The following is a 13,980-nucleotide window of genomic DNA, read 5'->3' as shown; positions in this document are numbered from 1 at the left end:
CTGAGTCTTGCTCTGTTGCCCAGGCTGGAGTGCAGTGGTGCGATCTCAGCTCACTGCAACCTCCGCCATCCAGGTTCATGCGATTCTCGTGCCTCAGCCTCCCGAGTAGCTGGGACTACAGGTGCACATCGCCACACCTGGCTAATTTTTGTATTTTTAGTAGAGATGGGGTTTTGCCATGTTAGCTAGGCTGGTCTCGAACTCCTGACCTCAAGTGATTGGCCTGCCTTGGCCTCCCAAAGTGCTGGGATTATAGGCATGAGCCATTGTGGCAGGCCTATTCCATTTTTTTTTTTTTTTTTTTTTTGAGACGGAGTCTCGCTCTGTCGCCCAGGCTGGAGTGCAGTGGCGCAGTCTCGGCTCACTGCAAGCTCCGCCTCCCGGGTTCACGCCATTCTCCTGCCTCAGCCTCTCCGAGTAGCTGGGACTACAGGCACCTGCCACCATGCCCGGCTAATTTTTTGTATTTTTTTAGTGGAGACGGGGTTTCACTGTGGTCTCGATCTCCTGACCTTGTGATCTGCCCGCCTCGGCCTCCCAAAGTGCTGGGATTACAAGCGTGAGCCACCACGCCCGGCCTATTCCATTATTTTTAATGTTCCTTTACCATGTAGTTGTACCACAGGTAAGTCTTGATAAATATCGAGCTATAATTAAATGATATTATGAATGGCCAGTCCCTGGACCAGGTTCAGTTAACGTGTAAAACTACAAAGAAATCTTAAGACCCTCCTGACTAAAAATTAGCTAGGCATTAATGATTATAAAACATTATAAGCTATGCCACTCCACCTAAAGTGACACTAACATTTTACTACTAAACACAACTACCTGAGCTACATACAATGGTAACTCCATGTTGCTCATCAGTCAAACGTTTTTTAAATCTTTTTAGAGGGTCTCACTCTGTCACCCAGGCTCGAGGTGCCATGGCACAATCACAGCTCACAGCAGCCTTCAACTCCTGGCCTCAAGCCATCCTCCTGCTTCAGACTCCCAAATTGCTGGGATTACAGGTATGAGTCATCACACTCAGCAAGTCAAGGAGTTTTATTAAACATCAGGTAGCCTCATGGCTGCTTAAACAGAGATATGTGGAAAAAAGGAAAACTTTCCATAGTCATTTGTATTTCTGACATCCTGATGAATGCCTGAGTCTTCTTTTAAGATTCAAATATGGCCAGGCGCGGTGGCTCATGCCTGTAATCCCAGCACTTTGAGAGGCCAAGGCGGGCGGATCAGGAGGTCAGGAGATCGAGACCATCCTAGCTAACACGGTGAAACCCCGTCTCTACTAAAAAAAAAAACCCAAAAAATTAGCTGGGCGTGGTGGCAGGCACCTGTAGTCCCAGCTACTCGGGAGGCTGAGGCAGGAGAATGGTGTGAACCCAGGAGGCGGAGCTTGCAGTGAGCCGAGATTGTGCCACTGCACTCCAGCCTGGGCAACAGAGTGAGACTCCATCTCAAAAAAAAAAAAAAAAAAAAAAGATTCAAATATTGCCTCCTCTGTGAAGCCATCTTTGTTACCCTCAGTAAATTAACTGTTTTATTCTTTGTGTTTTCACAGCATATATTCATCAAACATTTACTGAGCATCATGCATGTACCAGGCATGGGTACACAGAGAAGAAAACGGAAACCCTGTCATTACGAAGCTCCCAGTTCAGGGGCTCCTTGACTGGGATATCTATCCTTACCTCATCCACAGGTTTATATGACCCTATGATTCTCTCAGAGGTAGTGACAATGTCTTATTTGTCATGTGTCAGGTACTTACATAATATCTATACCACACAGCAGGAACTAAATACTCTTTGCTATAATGAATATATAAGGCCAGGTGCGGTGGCTCACACCTGTAATCCCAGCACTTTGGGAGACAGAGGTGGGCAGATCACATGAAGCCAAGAGTTGGAGACTAGCCTGGGGAACATGGTGAAACCCCGTCTCTACTAAAAATACAAAAATGAGCTGGGCGTGGTGGCGCCCACCTGTAGTCCCAGCTACTCGGGAGGCTGAGCCAGGAGAAAAAAAACAGAGTAAGTAGTTTAATGGATTAACTACGTATCAGAGTTCTTGCAGGGACTAAGTGGAATACTGACCGTATATAGATTATATACTGATAAACAGTCCTTATCCTCTTTAGCCCATCAACAGGATTTTTTTTTTTTTTTTTTTAGACAGAGTCTTGCTCTATCACCCAGGCTGGAGTGCAGTGGCACTATCTTGGCTCACTGCAACCTCCGCCTCCCGGGTTCAAGCGATTCTCCTGCCTCAGCTTCCCAACTAGGTGGGGCTACAGATGTACACCGCCATGCCTGGCTGATTTTTTGTATTTTTAGTAGAGATGGGGTTTCACCGTGTTAGCCAGGATGGTCTCGATCTCCTGACCTTGTGATTCGCCCGCCTCGGCCTCCCAAAGTGCTGGGATTACAGGCGTGAGCCACCGCGCCCAGCAACAGGATTTAAAATCACTGAACTTCTTGAAACACTTTTTTCTTTTGATTTACAGAATACCACATTTGGCTCTGTAGCTGGTTTTCCTCCTCACTTCCTGGTTGTTTCTTCTCAGTGTCTTGTGGCTTCTTTCTCATTTCTATGAACTGTAAATGTTGGAGTACCCCATGGTTCATTCCTGGGACTTCTCTTTTTCTATCTCTGCTGTCTCCCTTGGGAACTTCATCTAGTTTCAATGCTTTAAAAACTAACTATGGCCAGGTGTGGTGACTCACACATGTAATCCCAGCACTTTGGGAGGCCAAGGCAGGCAGATCCCTTAAGTCCTGGAGTTTGAGACCAGCCTGGCCAACATGGCAAAACCTCATCTCTAAAATAACAAAAAAAATTAGCTGGGCATGGTGGTGCACGCCTGTGGTCCCAGTTACTCAGGCTGAGGGGGGAGGATCACTTGAGAGCCTGGGAGACAGAGGTGGACCCTGCCTCCAAAAAATCCCAAACCAAACGAAACCAAAACTAGCTATATGCTGCCGACTCCCAGAGTTTTATCTTCAGCCTTTCCTCTGAATTACAAATCCATATAACCAACTGACTGCTTGACATCTCCACCTGTAAGCCTAATAGGCTCCTTAAACTCAGTTTGTCCAAAACTGAGTTCCTGATATATCTCCCAAACCATTTCTCCTACACTTTACCCTATCTCAATTAATGACAACTTCATTCTTGCGGTTGCTTAAGCCAAAAACTTTGGTGTAATTTTTTATTCTTTTTCTCATATATACCACCCCATCTGCTCTCATCACTTCAACTTCAAAATATATCCTGGATTCAGCTTGTTCTCATCACTTTCACTACCATCATCCCTTGCTTTTATTACTGTAGTAGCCTCCTAAGTGGACTGCCTGCTTCTGCCCTTGTACCCCTGATGTCCCTAACATAGGAATCCTGTTCAAATGTAAGTCAGATCAATTTTTTTTTTTTTTTTGAGACAGAATTTCCCTCTTGTTGCCCAGGCTGGAGTGCAATGGCGCAATCTCAGCTCACTGCAACCTCTGCTTCCTGGGTTCAAGTGATTCTCCTGCCTCAGCCTCCCAAGTAGCTGGGATTACAGGCACATGCTACCGCGCCCAGCTAATTTTTTGTATTTTTAGTAGAAGCGGTTTCACCATGTTAGCCAGGCTGGTCTTGCACTCTTGACCTCAGGTGATCCGCCTGCCTTGGCCTCCCAAAGTGCTGGGATTACAGGCGTGCGCCCAGCCTAGTCAGATCAATTATATCACTTTTCTGCTGAAAACCCTCTAATGGCCCCCAGTGTAGAGTAAAAGCTGAGATCCTCACCATGACTGATGAGACCCTACATGAAATGTTGCTATTACCTCCCCTACTTGGTCTCCAACTACTCTCCACCCCCAACTCCAGCTGAGCCTCCTTGATGTTCCTAGATGTACCATGTACCTTGCGACTTTGCATCTTTGCAGTTGCTGATCCTCCTCCCTATAGTACTTTTCTTCCATATAAATGCATATAGCTCCCTCACTTCCTTCAGGTCTTTATTCAAAAGCCACCTAATCTAAAATTTCTATCCTGCTGCTAGCATTTCATATTACCCTTCCCTGTTTTATTTTTCTTCTAACATTTACTGCTATCTAACATGTCATATATTTTACCTATTTATCTTGTTTATTGTCTGTCTCACCCACTAAAATATAAGCTCCTAAAGGGCAGGCATTTAATCTAATTTATTTGGTTCCCTATTATATCCCCAGCACGAAAAACAGTGACTGGCACAGAATAGACATTCCATCAATATCTGCTTAATGAATGAATGCACCCTGAAGTACATATTAAAATTAAAATTTAAATAGAGATGTTTAAAATTGGTGATATAGTTACTCCTTTTCTATGGGAACACATCTCTGAAATAATACAGTGGAAAAATAATACATCAAAGTTTAATAGCAATAGTTCTATGAATTTAATTTGTAAAAAGAAAACTGGCATTTATTAGCTTTTATTGACCATAAGCAAATTATTCACAGTAATTTTAACTTCAGAATTGCACATGTCCTGAGCACAACTCTGTGGCCATTGCCTTCTAGCAGTATTTTATGTGCACTCATAGATTACAAACTGAAACCAACATCAGCCTATCATTAGATAAAATATACCCTATATCCCAATGTATCATCTGTGGTTTATGTGTTTTCTAGGCCAAGACAGTATCTGTGGAATAAGAAATACCTAGATGTGCTGGGCGTGGTGGCTCATGCCTGTAATCCCAGCACTTTGGGAGGCTGAGGCAGGTGGATCACCTGAGGTCAAGAGTTTGAGACCAGCCTGACCAATATGGTGAAACCCCGTTTCCACTAAAAATACAAAAATTAGCCAGGCATGGTGGCTGGTGCTTGTATTCCCAGCTACTCCAGAGGCTGAGACAGGAGAATTGCTTGAACCTGGGAGGCAGAGGTGGCAGTGAGCCGAGATCGTGCCATTGCACTCCAGTCTGGGTGACACAGCAAGACTCTGTCTCAAAAAAACAAAAAAACAAAACAAAACATAGACGTGCCAGGTGCGGTGGCTCACACCTGTAATCCCAGCACTTTGGGAGGCTGAGGAGGGTGGATCATGAGGTCAGGAGATTGAGATCATCCTGGCTAACTTGGTGAAACCCCGTCTTTACTGAAAATACAAAAAATTAGCTGGGCATGGTGGCGGGCGCCTGTAGTACCAGCTACTTGGGAGGCTGAGGCAGGAGAATGGCATGAACCTGGGAGGCAGAGCTTGCAGTGAGCCGAGATCGCGCCACTGTACTCCAGCCTGGGCGACAGAGCAAGACTCCATCTCAAACAAAACAAAACAAAACAAAACAAAACATAGATGTAAATCTTGGCTTCACCACTTTCCCAGCTTGGTAACTTCAGCTAAATGACCTAATCTGAGTGCAGTTTTCTCACATATAAATGTAGGTAATGTCCATTTCATGAGAGACTTGGGAAGACTGTAGCATGCCTAACACAAAATATGCACCCAGTAAATATTGCTACCCTTCAACCCCCAACTATAACAGATAATTAGCTCTATATTGTCGTCAAAAACATTTTTTTTCTAGGTCTGGTTGCTCCACAAGGGCCACTCACTCATCAGCGTGGGGTCCCCAGAACATTCAGAATGCAATTATAAAATTATAAGCAGTTGAGACACTCAGTACATGCAGTTTACTAACTGACTGACTTAGCTTAGGTTGTGTGCCACTCACCTAAATAGCCTTGAGTCTTTTTCTGTAGTGCAGTGACTGGGCAGTCTTTATGAGCTAACAGTAGCTGTTTCAACTGGGCCACCTCATTGCGTAGTAATGTGACTTCATTCTGAGGAGGGAGGGAAGAAAAGAGTATCAAGAAAATTCATCCTCTACTCTTGCACCCTCAGTGGCTGTTCCCAAAGGAAGGACAGAATATTGCCTTGATTTTCTCCCCTGAATTGGGACAAGACTCCTGATCCAGCAAGGCTTCACAGAGCCCAGGGCCAGTATAGTCATGAATTCAATGACAGGAATTGCTTACAGTGAAAAGTCAGGATTTATAATAGAAACACTACTCCTATTTAAGATAAATATGATTCTACTGAAATTAATAATACACATGCTCTTTGACTAAGAAAGCCTACTTCTAGGAATCTACATAACAGAACTGTTTACTCAGGTGCATGCAATGTTCATTGCAACATTGTTCTAGCAAAAAATTAGAGCAGTGTCAATATCCATACCTTATAACATCACTACACTACAGAATATACTACTATACAGCTATTAAAAAGAATGAGGTAGATCTCCCATATCCATGGCTAGATCTCCAGGAAACACTGTTAACCTGTTTATGTTAAAACAAGTACACAACCCCTCCAGCCCTACACAAAAACTATAAATAAAAAACATTTAGGAATATGAATCTGTCTGGAAGGTACATACCGAATGTATCTACAGGAAAGAGAATGGGACTAGAAAAGGCAGATTAAAGAGGGACTTTGTTTCTATTCTGTACATTTGTGTGTGTATTTTATAATAGAAATGTATTTATATACTGCTTTTTAAATTTAATATTTTAATAATCAGAAGGAAAAATAACATTCAAGAAAAGGTATGGATTATACATTATAATTATTCTATTTGTGCTTGTAGCACCTTTTTCTTTCTCTCTTTTATTAAGCTGCATTATCTAGGGCAAACACATTTCCCTTTTGGTTTTCATGACCCCAGTCAGATTCTACAGATGATTTAAAAGAGCACCCTGGGATGCTTAATCTAATTCCTTCATCCAAATGCGTTTATGGATGACTCTAGTAGGAGATTTGGGGGTAGATGGTGAGTGTCTTCACCAATACCTATGAAAGAGATTTCAACTCTGACTGTTAAGAGATTCTTCCTGGGACAACTTCTAGATCTGTCCTAATTAGAGAATTACCATCTTCTATCAAATTGTACCGCTTTTTTCTGATTCCATCCCACTTTCTGGATTTTCAACAATTCCAATAAGCATCCAGGACCCACTCACACTCAGCTGAATGTTCTGAGAAGTGAGTTCTTCGGCCTTCTTCTCTAGGGAGGACACCCACAGCTTTCGCTTTTGGCGGCAGCGGGAGGCTGCAGCCCGGTTGCGCTCCAGAAAGCGCTGCCGTCGCTCATCTGGATCTTCATCCACTGTGCGCCGCCGTCGCCCCCCAGTACTAGGGGTGGGCTGGGCTGGTGAGACCTGGTGCCCAGGAAGGAAGAGAGGTTACTTGATGGGAACATTAATCCTTTCCAAATCACACCTGATGTTAGGTAGAGTAGTAAGATCTGGTAAAAGGATATACCAGCCTCTGGTAACCACAGCAAGTCTCATTACTATGTCCCCAAGCTTCTCTTTTGTAGGAGTCCTCAATTTTGCCTCCTATTTCCTTCCAATCTTCTCAGTCTCATACTTAGACAAACTACAGTTCATTTGGAAACGGATTATTTATAAGACAGACAGACAAATGAAACCACGGTTACTTTTTGTTTCTTAACAATAGGGAATCTTGACTGGCATGGTGGCTCACGCCTGTAATCCCAGCACTTTGGGAGGCTGAAGCGGGCAGATCACCTGAGGTCAGGAATTCGAGACCAGCCTGGCTAACATGGTGAAACCTCATCTCTACTAAAAATACAAAATTAGCCAGGCGTGGTGGAGTATGCCTGTAATCCCAGCTACTTGGGAGGCTGAGGCAGGAGAATTGCTTGAGCCCAGGAGGCAGAGGTTGCAGTGAGCAGAGATCATGCCATTGCACTCCAGCCTGGGCAACAAGAGCGAAACTCCGTCTCAAAAAACAAAACAAAACAAAACAAAAAGGGAATCTTATAGGCAGGTAAATCAGAATTGGGGGAGGATATTAGGGGAACTTTTAGGGAGACTGAAATAAAAAAGTTTGAGAATCACTGATTTGGACAAGTGATATGTACAAACAATTACATACTATTACAGGTTTCAGAAATGGAAACAAATGTTCTTATCCATTTCACTACCAGTGACATATGAGTTATTATGGGGAGATATAGATAAGCATATTATTTTTATTTATAGTCAGTTATTAATCATCCTGAAGAACAACCCCCCACTTTTGTTTATAAACAAAAAATGTTTAATCCCTTTACAAATTGGTGATATAGGACTGTCTTGTTTTTAAAGTTCAAGCTGAAGTTCCTTGTCACTAAAGCACTTTTGGATGATCCCTTTCTGTTAGTTGGGATGCACTTGGAGAAGAAAGGCCAATTTTATAATAGAAGCCAAAAATTTCTTAAAATGTAGAAAGGTCAACCATCTGTAGAAAAAAGTTCAGCCTTGAACACAGGCTTGAGCTGCAAAGGTCGTCCACTTACATGCAGATTTAAAAAAATAAGTTATACCGACCAGCTGGGCACGGTGGCTCATGCCTGTAATCCCAGCACTTTGGGAGGCCGAGGCAGGTGGATCACTTGAGGTCGGGAGTTTGAGATCAGCCTGACCAACATGGAGAAACCCCATCTCTACTAAAAATACAAAATTAGCCACACGTGGTGGCACGTGCCTGTAATCCCAGCTACTTGGGAGGCTGAGGCAGGAGAATTGCTTGAACCTGGGAGGTAGAGGCTGCAGTGAGCCGAGATTGAGCCATTGCACTCCAGCCTGGCTAACAAGAGTGAAACTCGGTCTCAAAAAAAAAAAAAAAAAAAAAAAAGTTATACCAAGTGTACCTGCTTCTCTGGCCCCCTTTCTAACTTCTCCACCTCTTCTGCCTCTGCCACCCCCGAGACAGCAAGACCAAGCCCTCCTCCTCCTCCTCCTCCTCCTCAATGTGAAGATGATGAGGAGGATGAAGACTTTTATGATACTCCACTTCTATTTTAATGAATAGTAAATATATTGTCTCCTCCTTATGATTTTCTTAATATTTTCTTTTCTCTAGCATCCTTTATTGTAGGAATACAGTAGATAATACATGTAACATACAAAATGTGTGTTAAAACAACTCTATGTTATTGGGATGGCTTCTGGTCAACAGTAGACTATTAGTATAGTTTTTGGGGAGTCAAAAGTTATACATGGCCGGATGCAGTGGCTCATGACTGTAATCCCAATACTTTGGGAGGCCAAGGCGGGTGGATCACCTGAGGTCAGGAGTTCGAGACCAGCCTGGCCAACATGGCAAAACCCCGTCTCTACTAAAAATACAAAAATTATCCAGGTGTGGTGGCAGGCGCCTGTAATCCCAGCTACTTGGGAGGCTGAGACAGGAGAATCGCTTGAACCCGGGAGGGGGAGGTTGCAGTGAGCTGAGATTGCACCACTGCACTCCAGCCTGGGCGACAGAGCAACACTCAGTATCTAAAAAAGTAAAAAATAAAAAAGTTGGGCCAGGCGCCGTGGCTCATGCCTGTAATCCCAGCACTTTGGGAGGCCGAGGCGGGCGGATCACCTGAGGTCAGAAGTTCAAGACCAGCCTGGCCAACATGGTGAAACCCCGTCTCTACTAAAAATACAAAAATTAGCTGGGCGTGGTGGCGCATGCCTGTAATTCCGGCTATCTGGAGGCTGAGGCAGGAGACTTGGTTGAACCTGGGAGGCGGAGGTTGCAGTGAGCCGAGATTGCGCCACTGCACTCCAGCCTGGGCAACAGAGCGAGACCCTGTCTCAAAAAATAAAAAACAAAAATAAAAAAATAAAAAAGTTATATGTGAGGCCAGGCGCAGTGGCTTATGCCTGTAATCCCAGCACTTTGGGAGGCCAAGGTTGGGAGAATCACTGGAGCCCAGGAGTTTGAGACCAGTCTGGGCAACATAGTGAGATCCGTTTCTACAAATAAATAAAATTAGCTGGGCATGGTGATGCATTCCTGTCATTCCAGCTTCTTAGGAGGCTGAAGTGGGCGGATCATTTGAGCCCAGAAGGTTGAGGCTGCAAGTGAGCCATGACTGTCCCATTGCACTCCAGCCTGGGCAACAGAGCAAGAACCCGACTCAAAAACAAACAAAAAAAAAGATGCTGGGCATGGTGGTTCACGCCTGTAATCCCAACACTTTGGGAGGCCGAGGCAGGTGGTCACTTGAGGCCATGAGTTCAAGACTAGCCTGGCCAACATGGTGAAATCCCACCTCTACTAAAAATATAAAAATCAGCTGGGCATGGTGGTGCGCACCTGTAATCCTGGCTACTTGGGAGGCTGAGGCATGGCTTAGACCAGGATAGAGGTTGCAGTGAGCCAAGATCACACCACTGCACTCCAGCCAGAGTGACAGAGTGAGACTCTGACAAAAAAAAAAATAATCTTGTACTCTACTCTAGGCCCTACTGAATTATATTCTCCATTAATATAGATAATTAAGAAATGATTTTATTTTTTTGAGATGGGAGTCTTGCTGTGTCACCCAGGCTGGAGTGCAGTGGTGCGTGACTGGAGTGCAGTGGTGCAATCTTGGCTCACTGTAACCTCCACCTCCCGGGTTCAAGCAATTCTCCTGCCTCAGTCTCCTGAGTAGCTGGGACTACAGGCACCTGCCACCACGCCTGGCTAATTTTTTGTATTTTTAGTAGAGATGGGGTTTCACTGTGTTAGCCAGGATGGTCTCGATCTCCTGACCTTGGGATCCACCCACCTCAGCCTCCCAAAGTGCTGGGATTACAGACGTGAGCCACCCTGCCCGGCCAAGAAATAATTTTTTAAAATTCAGACTAATATTATCTCTCCCAAAATAAAAAAAATGGAGAAGAAATTTCCAGCTCAATTTAATGAACTAGAGGCCTTGGTTCACTGTTTCTCATTGTATAAGAAATTCACAGTAATTCTCCTGAGAATTTCGGCTTCCTCTTTATCTTTAGCTGACTGGAGCACATGTAAAGATTAGTCCTTCATGGCCAGGTGCAGTAGTTCATGCCTGTAATCCCAGCACTTTGGGAGGCCAAGGCGGGTGGATTGCCTGAGCTCAGGGGTTCGAGACCAGCCTGGGCAACACGGTGAAACTCCGTCTCTACTAAAATACAAAAAATTGGCCGGGCACGGTGGCTCACGCCTGTAATCCCAGCACTTTGGGAGGCCAAGGCGGGTGGATCACCTGAGGGTCAGGAGTTTGAGACCAGCCTGGCCAACATGGTGAAACTCCGTCTCTACTGAAAATACAAAAATTAGCCGGGCATGATGGTGGGTGCCTGTAAGCCCAGCTACTCGGGAGGCTGAGGCAGGAAAATCGCTTGAACCAGGGAGGCGGAGGTTGCAGTGAGCCGAGATCGTGCCACTGCACTCTAGCCTGGGTGACAGAGCGAGACTCCAGCTTAAAAAAAAAAAAAGAAAAGGAAAGAAAAGAAAAAATTAGTTCTTTGGGAGGATAGGGGAAAGGAAAGGTTTCTATTTTGTCACAGGCAATTCAGTAAGTCATGCAGGGAATGGGGGTGAAAGACTAGGCCAAGAGAAACGGGAAGAACGACAAGGAAAGGAATCAGTATTGATTAAAAAGGAAGCTGGGGTTGGGCATGGTGGCTAGGGCCTATAATCGCAGCACTTTGGGAGGCTGAGGTGGGAGGACTGCTTGAGTCCAGGAGTATGAGACTAGCCTGGGCAACATGGCGAGACTCCATCTCTTTTAAAATTATATACATAAAAAAAAGAGGAAGCTGGACATGCTTTACCATGTTCAGGACTGGCTTCAGGTACAGTAACTCATGACCAGGCTGGGCAACATAGTGAGACTCTGTCTCTACTATTATTTATTTAGTTATTTATTTAAGACGGAGTTTCACTCTTGTTGCTCAATGAGATTGCAATGGTGCAATCTCGGCTCACTGCAGCCTCCGCCTTGCGGGTTCGAGCGATTCTCATGCCTTGGCCTCCTGAGTAGCTGGGATTACAGGCATGCGCCACCACGCCTGGCTAATTTTTTTTTGTATTTTTAGTAGAGACGAGTTTCACCATGTTGGTCAGGCTGGTCTTGAACTCCTGACCTCAGGTGATCCACCTGCCTTGGCCTCCCAAAGTGCTGAGATTACAGGTGTGAGCCACCGCGCCTGTCCCTCTACTATTATCTATTATATATATAAAATACATATATATTTATATATTTTTTTGAGACGGAGTCTTGCTGTGTAGCCCAGGCTGGAGTGCAGTCGTACGATCTCGGCTCACTGCAGCCTCCACCTCCCAGGCTCAAGTGATTCTTCTGCCTCAGCCTCCTGAGTAGCTGGGCTTACAGGCGTGCGCCACCATGCTTGGCTAATTTTTGTATTTTTTTTAGTAGAGATAGGGTTTCACCGTGTTGGTCAGTCTGGTCTCGAACTCCTGACCTTGTGATCCGCCCACCTCGGCCTCCCAAAATGCTGGGATTACAGGCGTGAGCCACTGAGCCCGGCCTATTTATAATACAAATTTTAAAAATAAACAAATAAAACTAAAAAGGAAGCTATGTCATTTCCCCAGGAGAGAAGGCAGCACAACTCAGGCAAGGGGGCTACTGCTTTGCCATCTTCAGGACTGGCTTCAGTGGGGTTACAGGAGGGTACACAGGCTTGGCTTCCAACAGGAAAACTCAAAGCTTTTGTTGTTGGCCAAGCTTTACTGTAGCATATGGCCATGAAATGTTTGGACATGTGGCAGTAACTGATGAAACAGGTGGTGACATCAGGAAAAGAGAGGCCAGGCAAAGGGTATAATTCTAGAAACTAATCTCAGGTGCTGTCACCTGTCCAGTGCAGATGATATGAAAACTGAGGACTATTCAGTTTCCAAAGAATCTTGTTAAAACTGAGATCTCCTTGAGAAGAGAAATGGGTAACTAAATGGGACCCCTCTGCCTTTTTTAAGATTTTGGTTTCTCTGTGATAAAAAGGGATTTAATTGGTAATGAGGTGTTTTTTGGTGTTTTTTTTTTTTTTTTCTTGTTGTTGTTAGTTTGTTTCTTTTGAGACAAAGTCTCACTCTATCACCCAGGCTGGAATGCAGTGGTGTGATCTCAGCTCACTGCAACCTCCACCTCCTAGGTTCAAGCGATTCTCCTGCCTCAGCCTCCTGAGTAGCTGGGATTACAGGTGCACATCACCATGCCCAGCTAAGTTTTTGTATTTTTAGTAGAGACAGGGTTTTGCCATGTTGGCCAGGCTTGTCTTGATCTCCTGACCTCAGGAGATCTGCCTGCCTCGGCCTCCCAAAGTGCTGGGATTACAGGTGTGAGCCACCTCACCCGGCCTATTTTTTATTGAGGTATCTTAATACTGTAACATCACATTTCATTAATATATTGTTATGGTTTTTGTTGTAAAATCTTATCAGGTAAGTTATTAATTACTTTTATTTAAGACTTAATAGATAGGAAAGAGACTAGGGGAGCCTCTTTTGTTTAGTGTGTGGCTTAAAGTAAGGCTCTGTCATATTTTGGAGGACTCTACAGATACACTAAACCATGACTCACATATGGAAAAAATGGGGCCGGGCATGGTGGCTCACGCCTGGAATCCCAGCACTCTGGGAGGCTGAGGTGGGTGGATCACCTCAGGTCAGTTCGAGACCAGCCTGGCCAACATGGTGAAACCCCATCTCTACTAAAAATACAAAAAATTAGCTGGGCATGGTGGTGGGTGCCTGTAATCCTGGCTACTCGGGATGCTGAGGCAGAAGAATCACTTAAGCCCGGGAGGCAGAGGTTGCAAGGAGCTGAGACTGCACCACTGCACTCCAGCCTAGGCAACAAGGGCGAAACTCCATCTCAAAAAAAAAAAAAAAGCGAGGCCGCTGCTGCAACAGTTCTGCATTACTCAGTCTGTTTGCATGAAAGTCTAACACAAGGGTGAACAAAGAATGGTGTGTTTTTGCTATTAAATGATGGTCTCAGCTAAAATAAAAATAAATAAATAATAAAAAGAATGGTACATTTTGCTGTAGTCAAACTGCCATCAAGAAGCAAAGTTAGGAGGAAGAAACCCAGAAAGCTGAAGTCCATTCTTCTCTAATTTTCTGCTCCTTGAACAATAGATATGACATAAAGATACGTCA

General features: G+C 44.5%; 1 protein-coding gene across 7 annotated transcripts in view; it reads right to left on the bottom strand.

Annotated features, from left to right (window-relative positions):
• The window catches only part of LOC129466127 (cyclic AMP-dependent transcription factor ATF-7), a 125,093-nt gene that overhangs the window by 11,847 nt on the left and 99,266 nt on the right, over positions 1 to 13,980 (bottom strand). For all 7 annotated transcript variants that reach the window (XM_055249175.2, XM_063621482.1, XM_063621478.1 and 4 more), the window contains 2 exons: positions 7,005 to 7,202; positions 5,714 to 5,822 (listed from right to left, as the gene is read on the bottom strand). In XM_055249175.2, the coding sequence (XP_055105150.1) occupies positions 5,714 to 5,822; positions 7,005 to 7,202 (307 nt within the window). The remainder of the gene's footprint in view (positions 1 to 5,713; positions 5,823 to 7,004; positions 7,203 to 13,980) is intronic.

This window comes from Symphalangus syndactylus, chromosome 17 (assembly GCF_028878055.3).
Source record: "Symphalangus syndactylus isolate Jambi chromosome 17, NHGRI_mSymSyn1-v2.1_pri, whole genome shotgun sequence".
Taxonomy (NCBI): Eukaryota; Metazoa; Chordata; class Mammalia; order Primates; family Hylobatidae; genus Symphalangus; species Symphalangus syndactylus.
The sequence above is the reverse complement of the archived record's forward strand: the minus strand, read 5'-3'. Positions and strand labels throughout refer to the sequence as shown.